The sequence below is a fragment of the Phascolarctos cinereus genome, unplaced genomic scaffold (assembly GCF_003287225.1).
Source record: "Phascolarctos cinereus isolate Bilbo 61053 unplaced genomic scaffold, phaCin_HiC Scaffold_5;HRSCAF=322, whole genome shotgun sequence".
NCBI lineage: Eukaryota > Metazoa > Chordata > Mammalia > Diprotodontia > Phascolarctidae > Phascolarctos > Phascolarctos cinereus.
The window spans coordinates 451,963,500-451,981,293 of record NW_027555958.1 but is presented as its reverse complement, the minus strand read 5'-3'; the positions used below and the strand labels follow the sequence as shown (position 1 = coordinate 451,981,293).

Genomic DNA, 17,794 nt, shown 5'->3' with positions numbered 1-17,794 from the left:
ACCATAAAAGTACTATAAAAAACCCAGCCATTATTATTTTTGTTGTTGTGGGGTTTGGATGATAAAAGATAAATGCAAATTAAAAGAGTTCTGAGGTTTTGCCCCATGCTTAGCAAAGAGGCAATGGTGGCAAAAGGAGGAATTAGCCAAGATTGGAATGGCTTCAGGAAGATGGGCACATTGGTGGAGCTGTCAATCAGTCTAAACATTGTCATTCAGATGACTCAGTGCTGGGCAGGATAGCTAATACACTGGGGAAAAGAGTTCTAGCTCCAACAGCCCTCATCCACCTAGAGAGAGCCAGCTGGGTACAACGTGGTAGTAGGTTTGGAGTCCACAGGGGTTATAATAATTCTCTGCTCTGTCCATAGCATATTGCTCTGCAGTGGCCTTCCACAGTCCCTACTTCGTTTAGCTACTTCCATCTTATGTCATCTTCTCTAATTTGCTGAGTGTCAGATAAAACCTCAGAGTCATTTTAATTTGCATTTATTTGTGTGTGTGTATGTGTGTGTGTGTGTGTGTGTGTGTATTTTGGAGTGATCTTCTATGTGTTTGTTAATCATTTGCAATTCTTTTTTTTGAAAACAGTTTATTCCTATGCTATAACCACTTGTCTAATGGATAATGGCTCTTGTGGCCCAAAAGCCATAGTGGAGTATCAGTCTCTTATCAGAGATATTTGGTGCTTAGACTCCCTCTCTCTCCCCTTTTCTTCCTCCCCTCCACATTGCCTCGCCCCCACAATCAACAGTATTCCTTCTTATACACTGAGGTTTTCACTGGACAAAACATAGTACCCAGGCACTCAGGCTTTGCTGCTGACAGATGCAGAATGGGCCTTACCTCCTTAGCCTATCTTTTATTCTGGCCCAAATTAATTTGCATCCAAAGCTGAGAGAATCATGGGAATGTGTCAGATTACCTGAACCCTAAACTAGATAAGCTGTGATCTCTAGCCTAGAAGTAGGGGTTGAAAAGGAAATACATAGGGGCAGCTAGGTGGCGCAGTAGATAGAGCACCAGCCCTGAAGTCAGGAGTGCCTGAGTTCAAATCCGGCCTCAGACCAAACACTTGACACTTACTAGCTGTGTGACCCTGGGCAAGTCACTTAACCCCAATTGCCTAAAAAAAAAGAAAAAAAAAGAAAGAAAAGGAAATACATAGGGGCAGCTAGGTGGTGCAGTGGATAGAGCTCCAGTCTTGGAGTCAGGAGGACCTGAGTTCAAATCTGACTTCAGACACTTGACACTTACTAGCTGTGTGACTCTGGGCAAGTCACTGAACCCTAATTGCATCACCAAAAGAAAAAAAAAAAGGAAACACCTAATCTTAGCCTGAAGTATGCTGCATGGCTTTTGTCAGCTGGGCTCATGGACCCTGAGGGTCCTTTGGACCTGCTGTGTGAGAAGGAGTGCTTGCTACATTGTAGGGGCTTGTTCAGAATGCCCTAGCAGTGTTCTCCACCCACCTAGCCTAAATTCCTATTGTTTTCATACATCTGTCAATGATGGGCTGTTGGTGGAGTTGTGAACTGATCCAACCATATGTTGGGGGAGAGGGGCGTTTTGTAAAAAGAGAGATGTTTTAGGTGGTGATAACAAGGTTTTCCTAAGTGTTTTCTTTTTCTCTTCCCAGTCGTGAGATAATTAATTCAAAGCAAAGGTATTTAATGAGGTAGTATAGAAACCATATTTGCAATGGAATGCCACCACAAATATATACTGTCAATGGGGAGACTGAGTACAGAGGTTTTCCCCATGTGGTCTCCTCATCAGGTCTATCTGTCTGGCTTAGGGTCCAGACTATCTGAGGGGTCACTTCTGATGTCTTCAGAGGATGTCCCTGCATTACTCTCACTGGTCCTTGCATCTTTGCTGGCTCACTAGGCATGACTTCCTCCATGGCCTGCCTCTCATGAGACATGCTGCTCTGATAGCCTTGCTGGTCTCATCATTTGCACCAGCGTGCCAATCCCTTCAGAGCCAGCCGCCACCTTGGCTTCATCCACCAGCGTGCCCACCCCTTCAGAGCCAGCCGCCACCTTGGCTTCATCCACCAGCGTGCCCATCCCTTCAGAGCCAGCCGCCACCTTGGCTTCATCCACCAGAGTGCCCACCCCTTCAGAGCCAGCCGCCACCTTGGCTTCATCCACCAGCGTGCCCACCCCTTCAGAGCCAGCCGCCACCTTGGCTTCATCCACCAGAAAATAGCGGCTAAAGCTCCTCCTTGATGAAGCCAGGCTGATAGTGCTTTTTTCACAGACACTGCCTCAGCTAAGAGAAGCTAGGCGGAGTGTACCCAGACAGCAGATAAAACAAATACAAAGTTATTCTGGAAAAGTAAACAGCTTCAGATGCTACAGAGAGATGGAGGCAGACAAAAGTTGAGATGAGTGGATTTAGCAACTAAGAGCTCACAGGGTTGGAGGAAAATGGATGGAGGCATCTTTACAATTTGGGGCTGCCAGGTGGCGCCATAGCGCAGAAAACACTAGGCCTGGCGTCAGGAAGACTCATCTCCCTGAGTTCAAATCTGACCTCAGACACTTTACTAGCTGTGTGACCCCAGGCAAGTCACTTAACTCTGTTTACCTCAGTTTCCTCAGCTGTAAAATGAGCTGGAGAAGGAAATGGCCAACCACTCCAATACCTTTGCTAAGAAAACCCCAAATGGGATCACAAAGAGTCTGAAATGGTTGGACAACAGCAGCCATCTTTACAATTATGTTTAGGGGAAGAATTCTTAACCAAATAAAGGATGTAGCCAATCACTAAAGATAAAATAGATAATTCTGATGAAGTGTAAGTAGAGGCCCAAGTCATAGCACTGGGGCTCTGGGGCTCTGCTAGTGACAGATGCGTAGAAACAATAGGAATTTGTGCTAGGTGGATGGAGAACACTGACCTTGCCCTCCATAGCCTACCTTCCATTCTAGACCAAATTAATTCACCTCCAAGCCAGAGAGAATCTTGGGAGTGTATCACATTGTCTGACTCCTAAACTAAGGTAGTTAACTGAAACAGAAGGCTTAGATCTCTAAGCCTAGACACAGCATTTGTAAAGGAAAGACATATTGAGTCTACTGGACATCCATTTCGAGATGTCCGAAAGGCAGCTGGAGATGTGAGAGAGATCGGGGCAGACCAAAGCAATCTGAGAATCATTAGCATAGAGATGTCAATTAAACTCACGGGAGCTGGAACTGATCAGCGAGTGAAACAGCACAGAAGCAGCAGAGAAGAAGGCCCCCTCCACTAAAAAAAAGAGGGCCCAGGACAGAGCCCCAAGGGACACCTAAGTTTAAAGAGTGGGATCTAGGGGCAGCTAGGTGGTGCAGAGGATAGAGCACCGGCCCTGGAGTCAGGAGGCCCTGAATGAAAATCTGACCTCAGATACATAGCTCTCGCAAGCTGTGTGACCCTGGGCAGGTCACTTAACCCCAATTGCCTCACTTTAAAAAAAAATTGTGATCTGGAGGAGGATCCAGAGAAGGAGCTATCATGGGTAGCATTAAAATGTTCGTTATCCTCCATACAGGATTATGAAAAGAACTTACTCTCACTTATTTATTCTCCACCTCAGGTAAATCAAGTCTGCTGGTACTCACTAGAGGTGTCTCTCCTCTCGTCTGCGGTCACAGGCAAAACCTTGCAGACAAGCAGCCAGTCTGGGGCACTTCACAAGCAAGGACTTTGGCTCTTCTCAAACCATCTGCTTTGGGCTTTGTCACTATTCATTAGTATAGAAAGATAGCAATACCTTCCAAAGAGATCCTTCAATGATTAAAAGACAACTAAATTAGTTTACATTCTTTTTTTGCCTCAGTTTTTGAAAAGAATAAATTGGTTTAAATATGTTCTGGATAGAACAAAACGAAAGGTAGAGTGAGTTCTTTTCTGCTCCAAGCACTGCCTCTAATCCTCGGGGAAAGACAGTCCTTTAACACAGGGAGGGATGATTGGAGACCACGAATCCTCTTATTTCCGGATGATCAATAAGAACTGAAAGCAAGTTTCTGCTCCAAACACTGGCAGCTGCAGCTAACAGTGACGAGCAAGGTGCCTCCATTTCCTGTGTAACTCAGCACAAATTTCCTTCTCAGGAAGTTGAAGGCTTCGTTCAAACAGAGGAAAAAAAATAAACAGCCTGGTTGGGGGAGTGACTGCCACATTCAGGTTGCTCTTTGAAAAGAGGATTATTTCTACTAGGATTCCCAGATGCTTATAAACATGTCTCTTCTTCCCTCCTGCTATTCCTAGAACAAAGACATTCGATCTCCAAATTCCCTGTATTTTCACTGGTTTTCTCCATGCCTGGAATACCCTCCTTCCTCATCTCAGGCTTCTCTGGCTTTCTTCAAGTCCAAATTCAAATTCCACCCTCTATAGGAGCCTTTTCTGATCCCTTTTTATTCTAGTACATTCCCTCTGTTGATTCTTTCCTGTTTATCCTTTATAAAGCTTCTTGGTGCATAGTTTTCGACATGTCATCTCCCCTTTAGACTCTGAGCTTCTTCTTCTTTTTTTTTTTGGCTTGGCAATGGGGTTAAGTGACTTGCCCAGGGTCACACAGCTAGTAAGTGTTATGTGTCTGAGGCCAGATTTGAACTCAGGTCCTTCTGAATTCAGGGCCGGTGCTCTATCCACTGCACCACCTAGCTGCCCCGACTCTGAGCTTCTTGAGATCAGGGACTGTATTTTATCTTTCTTTGTATCTCCAGTGCTTAGCACAATGCCTGCTAGATAGTAGACATTTAATATAGGTGTATTGACTGATTAATATAGGAGCACCCAGGCAGTTGGTGAGAAAAGGGAAATCTATTTGTTGTTTGTTTAAGGAAATAGTCCTTGCACTAATGCACTGCTGGTACAGTAGTGAACTGATCCAACCATTCTGGAGAGCAATTTGGAACTCTGCCCAAAGAGCTATGCAACTGTGCATGCCCTTTGATCCAGTAATATTAGGCATATATCCCAAAATGATTTTAAAAAAGCAGAAAGACCTTGATGTACAAATATATTTATAGCAGCTCTTTTTATAGTGACAAAGAATTGTAGATCGAGGGGATGCCCATCCCCTTGGGGAATGGCTGAACAAGTTGTGGTATATGATTGTGATGGAATACTATTGTGCTATAAGAAATTACGAGCAGGATGTTTTCAGAAAAACCTGGAAAGATTTACATGAATTGATGCAAAGTGAAGTAAACAGAACCAGGAAAACCTTGTACATAGTCACAGCAATATTGTACAATGATCAACTGTGAATGACTTCGCTATTCCCAGCAATACAAAGTTCCAGGACAATTCTGAAAAACCCATGATGAAAAATGCTATCCACCTCCAGAGAAAGAACTGATGGAGTCTGAACGCAGATTAAAGCATAATGTTGTGCTTTTTTTAAACTTCATTTTTCTTGGTTTTTCTTTCACAACATGACTAATATGGAAATATGTTTTGCATGACTGCACATGTATAACCTTTATCAAATTGCTTGCCTTCTCAATGATGGGGGAGGGGAGGGAGTGGGAGAGAATATGGAGCTCAAAGTTGTAAAAACAATGAAGGTTAAAATTGTTTTTACAGGTAATTGAGGAAAATATTAAAATTCAGAAAAAAAAGTACTATGGGAGAAAAAAAAAACCTGGTCCCTCCCCTGTAGGAGTTTATATTCTAGCGTATGAAACTGCCTGCAATTTATAGTGATAGAGAGTGGCTTGGGGAAATGATAGGTCAAGTAAATTGTCTAGGGTCCCAGAGGTAGTACAGGTCCCGGGTGGGGATCCCGGATCTCCTGTCTCCAAGACTAACTTTCTATCCACTACTCCCCTCTCTCAACAAAAAGCCAATGCAAAGCACTTTCATTTGGGAGAACGCAGTAGCCCTAGCAGGGATCAGGACATGTCTCTCGTAAGAAGGGGGCCCCTGAGCTGAACTTTGGAGGAAGCCAGGGACTTTCTGAGGCAGATGAGGAAGGACTGCAGCCGGGTTGGCAGTGACAGCCTAAACAAAGGCGTGCAGACAGGATACGCAAGGTCACATATGAGGAGTAGTAAGTAGGTCAGTTTGGCGACGACACAGGGTTTGCAAAGAGGAAGCAAGGTGACATTAGTGAATGTGGACTGCAGCCAGATTGTGAAATATGAAAAAGAGCTGGAGGCTTTAATGGACCACAAGCCCCATGTGGCAGCCAAAAAAAAGCTAATGGATCTCGGGCTGCATTGAAAGATACAAAACTGGGATAATAACAGCACCTACCTTCAGGCTGTTGTGAGGATCAAATGAGATAATGTTTGTAAAGCACACAGTAGGTACTATATAAATGCTTATTCTCTCCCCTTCCCCTAAGAGAGGCAGAACTTCCAGGAATACTGGCATGACAGCTCTGTCGTCCTCTACCCTCCTCAGACCTCGTCCTGAGTTCTGTGTCCAGTTCTGGGTGCCATGGTTTAAGAAAGCCAATGATAAACAGAAGATAATCTAGGATGGGGAAGGGCCTTGAGTCCATCTGACAACAGGTTGAAGGAACTGAGAGGGTGCAGCACAGAGAAGAGACAGCTCCAGGAGGATGTGAGAGCTTTCTTCAGTTGCCAGAAAAGCCGCCACATAAAGGAGGAATCGACCACTTCTGCTTGGCCCCAAAGGACAGAACCAGAATGAGGGGTGAGGAGGGCGCAAAGAGGCTCCATGTCAGGAAAGGCCTCCTAACAATGAGAGCTGTCCCCAAGCAGATTGGCTTCTGCGGGAGACAATGGGGGAGCCAGAGGAGATCTGCGGGCAGAGGTCTTCTCAGGGATATTGTAGGAGGGGTCTTTGTTCAGCTCTGGATTGGGCTGGATGGCCATTAAACCTTCTTCCAGCTCCAAAATTCTGTGATTCTGTGATGGGAAGAAGGTTAGAGCTGAGCTCACTTCTTTCATAAACTGCTCTGCTGGATACCCTGGCTTGGGCGAAAGAATGGAAAGGCCTAGAGCAGGCATGATGGCATTAGTGGAAGAAAGCTCTTTCCTTGTTACTCTTGGTGTTACCTGTCTGGTTTCCAAAAGGCAGCTGAAAAGTCGTTGGAATAATAAGCAGGAAGAGAGCATGGCATTTATGGGAGGATCTTAAGGGTAATATAATCTAACTTCCTCATTTTATTAATTTTTATTATGACCTTAAGAGATACAAATTCAAATGAGCACTTCTACATCCACAACAGAGACTGCATAGAAAACTGGGGCTCTCTGTTGCATACAGCTTCCTTTCCTTTTATATAATAAAGTTAACATGGAACTTTTAAATCTGTCCAGCTTGTCTCGGATTCCTTCTGGCCTTCCTTCTGTTCTCCAGTGTGCATTAAAAAAACCAATAAAAACAAAGCAAAACAAAAAATACTTCAATGATCCTCTTTTCTTCCTTTTCTCTCCTGGCTGTCCAAAACCCCTGCCACGGATGCCTAGTCTGATACCTCTAGTGACTTTGCCAACCTTTCAAAGCTCGAAACGTTTCAATCCAGTCCATTCCCTTCCTCAGACTCCACCGGAGGCAGGACAGAGTGGACGCAGCAAGGGCAGAAGAAACATCAGGGCCTTGTGTCTGTGGGCCACGTGGCAATTCACTGGAAAGAGCAGGCCGTCAGTACTGGCTCTCCCAACCGGGAGGCTGGCAGCAGCTTTTGCCTCCTCACCCAAACACAGCCAGGTAAGAGGGAGGGATGGTTCACTGCCGCTGATTAGGGCCTTTTGAATGCACATCCATTTACGTCCCAGCAGCCAGTCAAACGTCCTTTTCTTCACCGTGTGGTAAGCAGTCAGGAAACAGTTATGAAATAATGGCACATACTGTAAAATGGAGAGCAGGGTCCTCCATTACACACCATCACACATTTACAGAAGCAGGCTCACTTAGCCTCCCCAAGTGGTTCTATACATTTGAAGATGGAGCAAGTTCCCCATTATACAACTCTTTCCTTCCTTCCTTTCTTTTTCTTCCCTCCCTCCCTCCTTCCTGCTTCCTTCCTTTTTTTCTTTCTTTGTTCCCTTCTTCCTTTTCTTTCTTCCTTTCTTCTTTCCTTCCTTCCTTCCTTCCTTCCTTTCTCCCCTCCTTCTTTCTTTTCTTGTCTTTTTTCTTCCTTCTTTCTCTTTCTTTCTCAACCTCACCTCTATAGCCCTCCTTCCTCTCTCAGCACCACCCCCAATCTTTCTCATTTTGCAAAGGAGGAAAACAGATCCAGAGAAGGAAAATTACTTGCCCAAGGTCAAACAGAAAGACAGGTGTTGACCCCAGGTCTTCTGCCTCCAAAATCTAGATTTCTCTCCACTGTACCATGCTAATGCCTAATGCCCTAAGTTGGCACTCACACTCTTCCTTCTATTAGCACTTGAAATTATTGAAAAGTCTGCTTTCATTGCAGAAGTGGGGGAATACAGGTATAGCACATTACATAGTTCTCCAGACAGGAAGTATTGGTTAGATTTGCTGAACTGCTTCCTTCCTGATACCTCTCTCCCGCAGCTGCTGGTGCCCTCCCTCCTGAAAACTATCATGTATTCATTTTGTAGATATCCTAAATACATGTATATACATACATGGTGTCTCCTGAGTTAGAATGTAAGCTTCTTGAGGGCAAGGACTATTTCATTTTTCTCTCTGTATCCCAATACCCTAGTGCCTGACACATGCTTATAATAAATGCTGGTTGTTATTTTCTCTGTTTTTTAGACTTTGTTTTAAGGGAAATCTCCCTGTGGAGGGCAGGCAAGTATGTATTATGAAACAAATGTGACGTAAAAAAGAAAAGACAATGATATAAATAAGATACAATGAATAAACAAAATCAAAAAGGATTTGAGATCTCCTCTCTTCTATTTTCTGTACTGCTCAGTGGTGAGGACCTAGGAGAAAGGCCAAGCTAGCACCAGGGTAGGGTGCTGCCAAGCAACCTTATGAACCAAGCAACCGGATTTTTCTCCCCGCTGCAGCATCTGCCCTTTCACGTCGCCCTGCACGCCTGAGCAAACAGACTGTACAGCACAGCTTCGATTGGTATTTTTAGGGACCTCATGAGACTCTTTTACACTCAGGGCTATCTACTCCATTTGCTCTTGGGCTACTAAAAATTATTTCTTGTTATGGCAGTCAGTCAAGGCTATATAAGAGAAGCTAATAAGAGCTGGCATTGAGATCCTGCTTTAAGATTTGCATGCTATCACAACAAGTAATTGAGACAGACATATTTTTATTCTACAAATGGGGAAATGAAATTCAGAGATGTTGGGTGACTTGCTTGTGCTCACACAGCAAGCAAGTATCTGTTATGTGAACACATCTCTCTGAACACTAATCCCAGTTCTCATTCCAGTACATGATGCCGCATCTACCTTAAATGAATTTTTTTTTCCCCTGAGAGATCTAGAGAAACCCTAGATTAGACAAAGCAAAAGACTTCCTAAATATTAATGAATTTCTAAAAGCATGAATTAACTTAGGAATTATTTTAAAATTCTGTGGAATTGATGAGAGTAAAATAATACTTGAAAAGATCTTCAAAATTTAAAGTGCTACATAAATGTCAGCTAGTATCATTATTACCACCACCATTACCAAGTGCTAACCATTTTAAGCCAGGATTAGAAAGTTTTACTATTTTCTGATACAAGATAAACTGATTCTGATGGATTTAAGTTTAAAGAATGTCAGGAGCAGCTAGATGGTGCAGTGGGTAGAGCTCCAGCCTTAGAGTCAGGAGGACCTGAGTTCAAATCTGGACTAAGACACTTGCCACTTACTAGCTGTGTGACCTTGGGCAAGTCACTTAACCCCATTGCCTAACCCCCCCCCCAAAAAAAAGAAAAAAAAAGACCATCTAGTTCAAAGCCTGCTTCAGCCACACATTGCTCTATAACCCGGGGGGGGGGTGGTGTCACTCAAACTCTCTGTGGCTCAGGGGAGCTCCCTAGGACTATTCTATAAAGTCACAGAAAGGTTGGCATCTACTAGGTGGAGGAAATCCCCACACAAGGGATCTCCATGTGGATAAAATCATAGCTTCTTTGCATATTCATGAAATTATTTATTACAGTTGTAAGTCCCTTTCATCCTCCTGCCATCCTCCCACCAATACATACACACAGAGTATATCCAGTCATTCTCTGCCTGTTTCCAGTGGACCATTTGAGAGCTCAAGGGACAGGCTTCCTGCTCTGCATGATTTATCACAGAGAGTCCCCTAATTAGTCACTGATTTGGAAGAACTGATGACACAGGAGTGTCACACCTGTTAAAAGAAGAGATGGTCGTGGCCGTTGTTCCCTTGGAAGCAGTCGTCCAAGAGGCAAGATGAGATTCCAGCAGGGGAGGGAGAGGATGATCTTTATCCTGACACAGTGGTCCTGGGGGCCCACACGGAGTGGAACTGTACCAGGGCTCTGGGCCGCTTTTGCCTCCCTCTTATGCATTTCCTTCCCTGAGGAGGTAACCCAGCAGCAACTCTGAGAGAGATGTGTCCAGGCAAGTGACCTGTGAGTCCTGAAAGATCAGGAGGTCTGAAGATCTTTCAGTGCCCTCAGCTGGACAGTGCCCATGATTGACAGCAGGAGGCGCCATGATTGACAGCGGGGGAGGGAGGGAGGGAGAAAGAGAGACAGACAGACAGAGACAGAGACAGACAGAGACAGAGATGGACAGAGACAGAGAGACAGAGACAGAGAGAGAGACAGAGACAGAGAGACAGAGACAGAGAGAGAGACAGAGACAGACAGAGACAGAAAGACAAAGAGACAGAGATGGAGAGGAAGGGAAGGGAGGAGAGAAAGAGACAGAGAGAGAGAGAGAGAGAGAGAGAGAGAGAGAGAGAGAGAGACAGAGACAGACAGACAGACAGACAGACAGAGATGGAGAGAGAAAAGAGGAGAAGGAAGAGAGAGAGAGGGAGAGAGAGACTGACAGAAAGCTTGGCTATTTGATCAGACGATGCCCACGACGGTGAAACATAATAACGTGGCTAACCAGCAGGTCCTACAAATACTGTCTGAGGCACCAGCGAGGCTTGAATATTAACCTCCCAGTCGACTGTGCAAGTAATAAGAAGTTGCTGAATTCCTTTCTAGTTGTTCTGTTAGCACATGCCATGACTCCCTATTATGGATTTCTGTGTGGGCATAAAGGATCTGGCTTACGCCTGATTCACATTTGGGCACTGAATGCCTTTTTACCTACCTCCTTGGGGAGAATCCTAGACTAGATTCAAAAATAACTGTGTCTCACCCCCCCCCCCGCAACCCCACCACCAGCCCAGCTAGGGCCTTGATAAAACAATGACTGAGAATGGGGAGCCCAACCCCCTCAGGAGGTGACAGGCTTCCTCCAGCCCTGACCCTGGTAAGTACTGTACAGGATGGCTGGGGCCAGCCTAGAGTGGAGCTCATCATTAGCCCCTTCAGCCCCAGCTGAGGAGGAGGGGCGCTCTCTGCTCTAAGCTAGACAGGATAACTATGCAGCTCACAAAATCCTTTCTGAAGCTCAGAGAGGTGAGATGTAGCTACTGAGTGTGGGGAGGTGGCCTTGGCTCTCCCCAGGTCTGGAACTCTATCTCAAGAGCTTCTTTCACCTCCTTCTGTTCTGTGAGGCTCCCCCCTTTGACCAGATTTCTGTCTGCCTAGACAGGAGAATATGGGTAGCAGCTTCTGGGAGCTCTGTACGTCTGAGAGAAGGGACAGTGATAACTCTACCCAAGTGCTTTTCAATCCATCCCTCCAGAGGAAGGAAGGGGACAAACATTTATTAAGCACCTACTGTGTGCCAGGCATTTTTACAAATATGATCTCATTTGATCCTCACAACAACCCTGGGAAGTAGGGGTCATTATTATCCCATTTTACCATTGAAGAAACTGAGGCTGACAGAGCCACCTAAATCAGGATGGGGCAGGCATCATTCAGGGCCTCTGGCAGTGCCCACCCCACCTCACACACAGGAAGAATCAAGCTGACTGGCAGCTGCTGAAATCATTTTCCTCCAGTACAGTTGGATATGGCTTCATGCAGTGACAGTCAGTCAACAAATATTTATTAAGCACTCACTATGTGCCTGCACTATGCTAAGTACCTTGGTAGTACCAGCATACAAAGAGAGACCCTCTAGGACCCTCTTACATCCTGTCAGGGAGGCATCAGGATCTATGTAGGATGGGTGTAAAGTGAGCTTGGAGGGGAAGGCTCTAACAACTGGAGATGCTGGATGCTGGTCCTACAGACCCCCTCTGCTTGTCCTTGGGGTGGGGCATAGACTTGGCAAAGGGCACTGGAGGACATTGAATCCAACCCATACTTGGGCAGGAATCTTCTGGGCAGCATTTCCTACCTGGGCTCACCATGCCTTTGCTGGAAAGCTGTAGGTCAGGAGAGGGATGCTGCCTACATCTCCCAGGTTACCCATTCCACTCCAGGACTCTTAGCTCAGCCCCAGGGGAGAGCTCTAGGCTTGGCCCCCTTCTCTTTCTATTCTGTCCCTTAGCAACCACATTCAGCTTCCAGAACCCTCTCTCTTTACACAGGGAGCTCCTCCCATAGAATCTCCACCAGTCCCCTCCCCACAGCAGCTCCATCAGCCTGTTCCCCAGGCATCTAAATCTCCAAACCTGTTCAAAAGTAAGCTTATCATTCCTCTCCTCCCTTCCTGACTCTGATTCACTCAGTCTCTGGATTGTGACCTTAGGGTTCAGCTTGTCCTGCTCTTTGGGGCATTAATGGCTCCTCCTCTGCCCTCTTCACCTGTAATTCATGCTCTCCCTCACCCTTCCTGAGTGCCAAGAGGATCCTACGAGGGACAGAATCTTGGGCTGGAAGCCCCTTTACCACCAGGGCTTCAGTAGCTGTCTCTGGGCAGACTCAACAATTCGATCATGTGCCTACTTGTGAGGTATGCTGGGCTAGAGGCTGCGCACGTGAAGAGTGAAAATCCCTGCCCACAAACAGCTTATTCTCTAAATTCCAACAATTGAGAGTGACCCAAAAGCTAGGTAACCTGATCCCTAGCCAGCTCGACCTCCTGGCCATCTCTGACTCCTGTACCTAGAGTCGTCCTAGCAGGAAGAAGCCCTGGGCTCTGGTTGGGGGGCCCATTCCTTACTTCTTGACCTTCCTAGACATCTCCAGGGGATGCTGTTTCCCACCCTTCCTGTCCCCTCTAGCTCCCCTTTGGGTCTTGTCTTGCGCCATTTAGAATAGAAGCACCTTGAGGGCAGGGACTGCCCTGCCTGCTTGTTTCTATAGCCAAGGAGCTTAGCAGAGTGCCTAGAACACAGGAAGAGCCGGCAGAGGAGAAAAGGGGGGAGGCAAAGCAGCAGAGGGAGGTACCAGGAAGAAAACAGTCACTTTGAGCTGGGAGAACCAGAAAAGGCCTCATGATGCACGTGGGCCTTGACCTTGGCCTTGAAGGAAGGAAAGATTTTTTAGACAGCTGAGAAGGGAGCCCATGTCAGGTACCATGGGCAGCTTGGACGGGAAGGATATCGAATGAGATTGGGGAACGAGTTCAGTTTGGCAGGAAAGTGTCTGGTTTGAAAGTAATCAAAAATTGGGTTAAAGGAGGAGGCTGAGCCTATCTTAGAATGACCCCAAACTGATGACCGCCAGCCCTGACCTCTCTTCTGAGTACCACGGTCAAATCTGCAGCTGCCCATAGGACATCTCAGCCCCTCCAGCTCAAGACAATCCAAACTGAGCCCCTCCCCCACCGATCTGTTCTCTTTCCAATGCCATCTTTCCATCAATGGCACCACCATTCACTCCTCCACCTCCTCTAAGCTCTAACCAAATTGGACTATGCCCCATCCCTCTATTTGCATTGCCCTTGCCCACTTCCAAGGCTTTGTTCATGCTATTCTCTATGCCAAGAATGTCCTCTCCTTGCCTGACTGTTGAGTTCCCGTCGGTCCTTTAATGCCAGACTCAAATGCCACATTCTCCATGATTCTCTTCCCTTCTCCCTAAACTTTCACCCCAGGGCCTTGCCTAGTGCCTTTTTTTTTTTTTTGCAGCTCTCCAACGTACTCATCATGTTTTTGTTTTTTGTCCTAGACCCCTACCTGAATGTAACTTCCATGAAAACAAGGTGGTATGTTACCTGTCTTTATGTCCGCCATCACTTGGCACAGTCTCTGAGCTACTACTGTGAAGGAAACAGTTGGCTGGATAGAGGGTTAATTAACGTTGGCTAAACTCAGACACAGTCTGAACATTGTACAACTTGTGCTTAGACCCCTCCTAATGCTCCCAAGATACCAGCATATACCAGACGCTCAAACAAATAAATGCTCCACGTGCTTAGGGGCTCACCTTGAGGGACTTGGGTCATCTCGCCACCTCCATGAGCATCACACTTTTGTCTCTTGGCTCACTCGAAGGAGCAAACCCAGGGAAATGCAACAAGTCAGATGATAACCTCTCACTGTCATGAAGGAGTTTCTGGTACTGGCTGGTCACGCTCATGTCACGGTCATCGAGTTCAACAGGTTTTCTGCTTCTCCACTTTAAATCACCTGGGAGAACGCTGGGAAATGGATGTTTTGTTTTCCGCAAATTCGGTATAAGCCTCCGCATTTTCCCCAGATTTCTAATAGAGTTGGCCTGTTGTGATTCCAATGGAAAGGAATAAGCTTTAAGAGCTGTCAAGACTCCAGTAAGCTTGGCAAGCCGTGGCTGGCATTTTCTGTCATGAATGTCTCAATAAATGCAGTCAATTTCTCTTGTATCATAACTGAATTATCAAAGTGCGGTCTGGGGGCAGCTAGGTGGTGCAGTGAGTAGAGCTGTGGCCTTGGAGTCAGGAAGACCTGAGTTCAAATCCAGCCTCAGACACTTAACACTTACTAGCTGTGTGACCCTGGGCAAGTCACTTAACCCCAATTGCCTCACCTGAAAAAAAAAAGTGTGATCTGATAATAAAAGTATAAAGCTGACTGCAGAGCAAGCCAGTGGATGGAGCTTGCACCTTGTTCCATGAATTTTTCCCCCCACCTTCCTCCAACCTTAACCTTTGAGATATCCTCCCTGCGTCTTCCAGTTCAGAGGCTCCTGGGCCCACCTCTGGTTTTCTTTTGGGAGCTCTTGGGTCTGTTTGACTTACATCTCAGTCTACCAGTCTGTCAGTTTTCCTTTGAAATGTTTCTACCTTTCTTTTGTGAAGTTTTAAAGGTGCCCTTACATAGACAGACCAAACTTTCACCCTGTGTTCTTTGTCTTTTCATGTCACTTTAAATAAGAATTTTAGTTTTTCTTGAATAAAGCCTCAAGTTGATGCTTTAGCTTCTTGGCCTTCATTTCTTGAAAGAATTTGAATGATATCCCTTGACTCTGTGCTATTCTGTCTCCTGCAAGGGTCTTTAGAGTTGCCATGACTAATGTGTGAATGTTCTTCGCCTGACAAAATCCTTGGGTCCTTTGGATGACCATTGATTTTGTTTTCATGGAGGTTAGTGAGGTTGGAAGACCCTTTCCCATTTTTGTGGAATGTCCAAAAAGTCTTTTAAATCTTGATTGTGCCTTCCAAGTACTGGTACCATTAGCTGAACTGTTTAAAGACCCTCATCTTCCACACAGGGCTTTCAGAACAATTTCATCTTTCTCTGGCTCTCCTTCATCCTCCACGCTTGGGGCTCTTTCTGAATCCACTGATTTGCAAGGCTCCTTGTAGACTATCCTCAGATTATACAGTTTCCACATTCTGATAGCCTGCCTCACTGCTCTCATTGGTTTCAAAGGTCTGAGGCTGAGGGCATCCTTCTTTCAGGGCTTGGGATTGCTCTCTGAGTTTCCTCTGATCCCCTGATTGTTTCTTACAGTGGATGCTAAAGTGTTTAGGGGGGCTTTTAAAGATGCCTCTTTTAGTCACCACTATTTTCCAGCCAACCCGCTGAGGTCTGCTGTGGCAAGCTGGAGCAGGGTTTCTGCTGACAGGCTTATTTGCCTACTTGGAGCACGTTCCAATTCCTTTTGCAGCTTGGCCTTCATGTTATTCTGTTTCTCTATACTTCTTGCTTGTCTCACCAAAAACACCATTGTTTGTATGAAAGCTGGGCTGACGTTTTTCCTTCCCAACCATCTTTGGGGCACAGTTGCTTTTCTGATTCCATTGTTTGCTTGTTTTCCTTGAAAAAGAGGCAATTTCAAGACCATATTTCGAAATAGGAGTCTTTTGTTCTTGTAGGCACTTGCCCTCCTTTCGGATTTGAGGTCAAATTCCCTTCCATTTCTAAGAACCACTAACTCTTCTTTCCCCCAAAGGTATTTGTAAGTTGGGCAATCTTTCTGAGGGTCTGCCTGTTCAGAGGACTCAAGCGACAGGAATCCAGGAGCAGTTGTCTTTGTCATCACTGATTTGGTTTGAATCTTTTTTACCTGACCTACAACACCAATAATAAAATCACTTCATTTTAATGTGAAAAGCCACATGGCAGAGTAGAAAAAAGCAATTGATTTGGAGTCAGAGGCCCTGCATTTGAATGACTGTCCTGTAAAAGCTAATAAGAGCTGACATTTGGATGGTGCTTTATTCTGAGCCTCAGTTTATCCCTTTTTAAAGTAGGGGTGCTATCAAATCTGGCCTCAGACACTTGACACTTACTAGCTATGTGACCTAGGACAAGTCACTTAACCCCATTGCCTAGCAACAAATAAATAAACACACAAAAGAATAAATAACGAAACAAATAAATAAGTAGGTAGATAAATAAATAAGCAATAAACAAACAAATAAATGTGAATAAATAAATAGATGAATAAATGAATGAATGAATTAATAAGTAGATAGATAGATAGATAGATAGATAGATAGATAGATAGATAGACAGATAGATAGATAGAAAGAATAGGGATATTAATACCGGCATGTCAAGGGCTTTGCAGAGCGTAAAGTGTCCAGAGGATCATAGCCTATGAGGCATCTCGTCCAAGCCCCTCTTTTTGCAGATGAGAAAATTTGAGCCCCAGGGAATTTAGGGGCAGAAGTGGTTTTTGAACCCAACCTGAAAGGTGAGCTATCTATGCTGCACATTATAATGTTTATGCTTACATACATTTGCAGCAGGTCATAAGAACTGGTAAGTAAGAGAGCTGAGGGGCAGCTAGGTGGTGAAGAGGATAGAGCACCCGTGCTGGAGTCAGGAGGATCTGAGTTCAAATCCTGTATCAGACACATAACACTTACTAGCTGTGTGACCCTGGGCAAGTCACTTAACCCCATTGCCTAGCCAAAAAGAAAAAAAAGAAAAAAAAAGAGCTGAGTAGGTAGCTAAGTGGTCTAATGCTTGGAGCTCTGGGCTTGGAGTCAGGAAGACTAAGTTAAAATCCTACCTCAGATACTTCAATTCAATAAACTTTTAGCAAGTACCTACTATGTGCAAGAGGCAAAAGAGTCCTTGCCCTTGAGGAGCTTACACTCTGTCACTTGATAGCCCTGTGATGCTGGGGAAGTTACTTAACAGCTTCCAGTCTCAGTTTCTTCATCTGTAAAATGGGGATCATAGTTATTCCTACCTCCTAGGATTGTTGTAAGGATCAAAAAAAAGAGAACGTATATAAAGTGCTATATAAATGCTAGCTATTATTAGTTGAAGTTAAAGGCATTTGCAACACGGAGAAGAGTGGAATCGTATCTTCCATTCCCCACCCCCCCATCCCCCAAAAGCTCCTCCATTCCTGGTGGGCCTGGCTCCCCACTGCCCGGCCACACACCATACTGAATCCCTCTTCCAAACTGGTGTATTCTTCACAGAATAAAATGCTCAGAATCTCAGAGCTGGAAGGGACCT

The 17,794-nt window shown here is 45.3% G+C and overlaps 1 protein-coding gene across 2 annotated transcripts in view; it reads right to left on the bottom strand.

Annotated features, from left to right (window-relative positions):
• CUNH1orf185 (chromosome unknown C1orf185 homolog) overlaps positions 1-12,475 on the bottom strand; it is a 29,455-nt gene extending 16,980 nt beyond the window's left edge. For both annotated transcript variants that reach the window (XM_078156623.1, XM_078156624.1), the window contains exon 1: positions 12,346-12,475. In XM_078156623.1, the coding sequence (XP_078012749.1) occupies positions 12,346-12,358 (13 nt within the window). In that variant the 5' untranslated portion in view covers positions 12,359-12,475. The remainder of the gene's footprint in view (positions 1-12,345) is intronic.
• Positions 12,476-17,794: the final 5,319 nt, after the last annotated feature.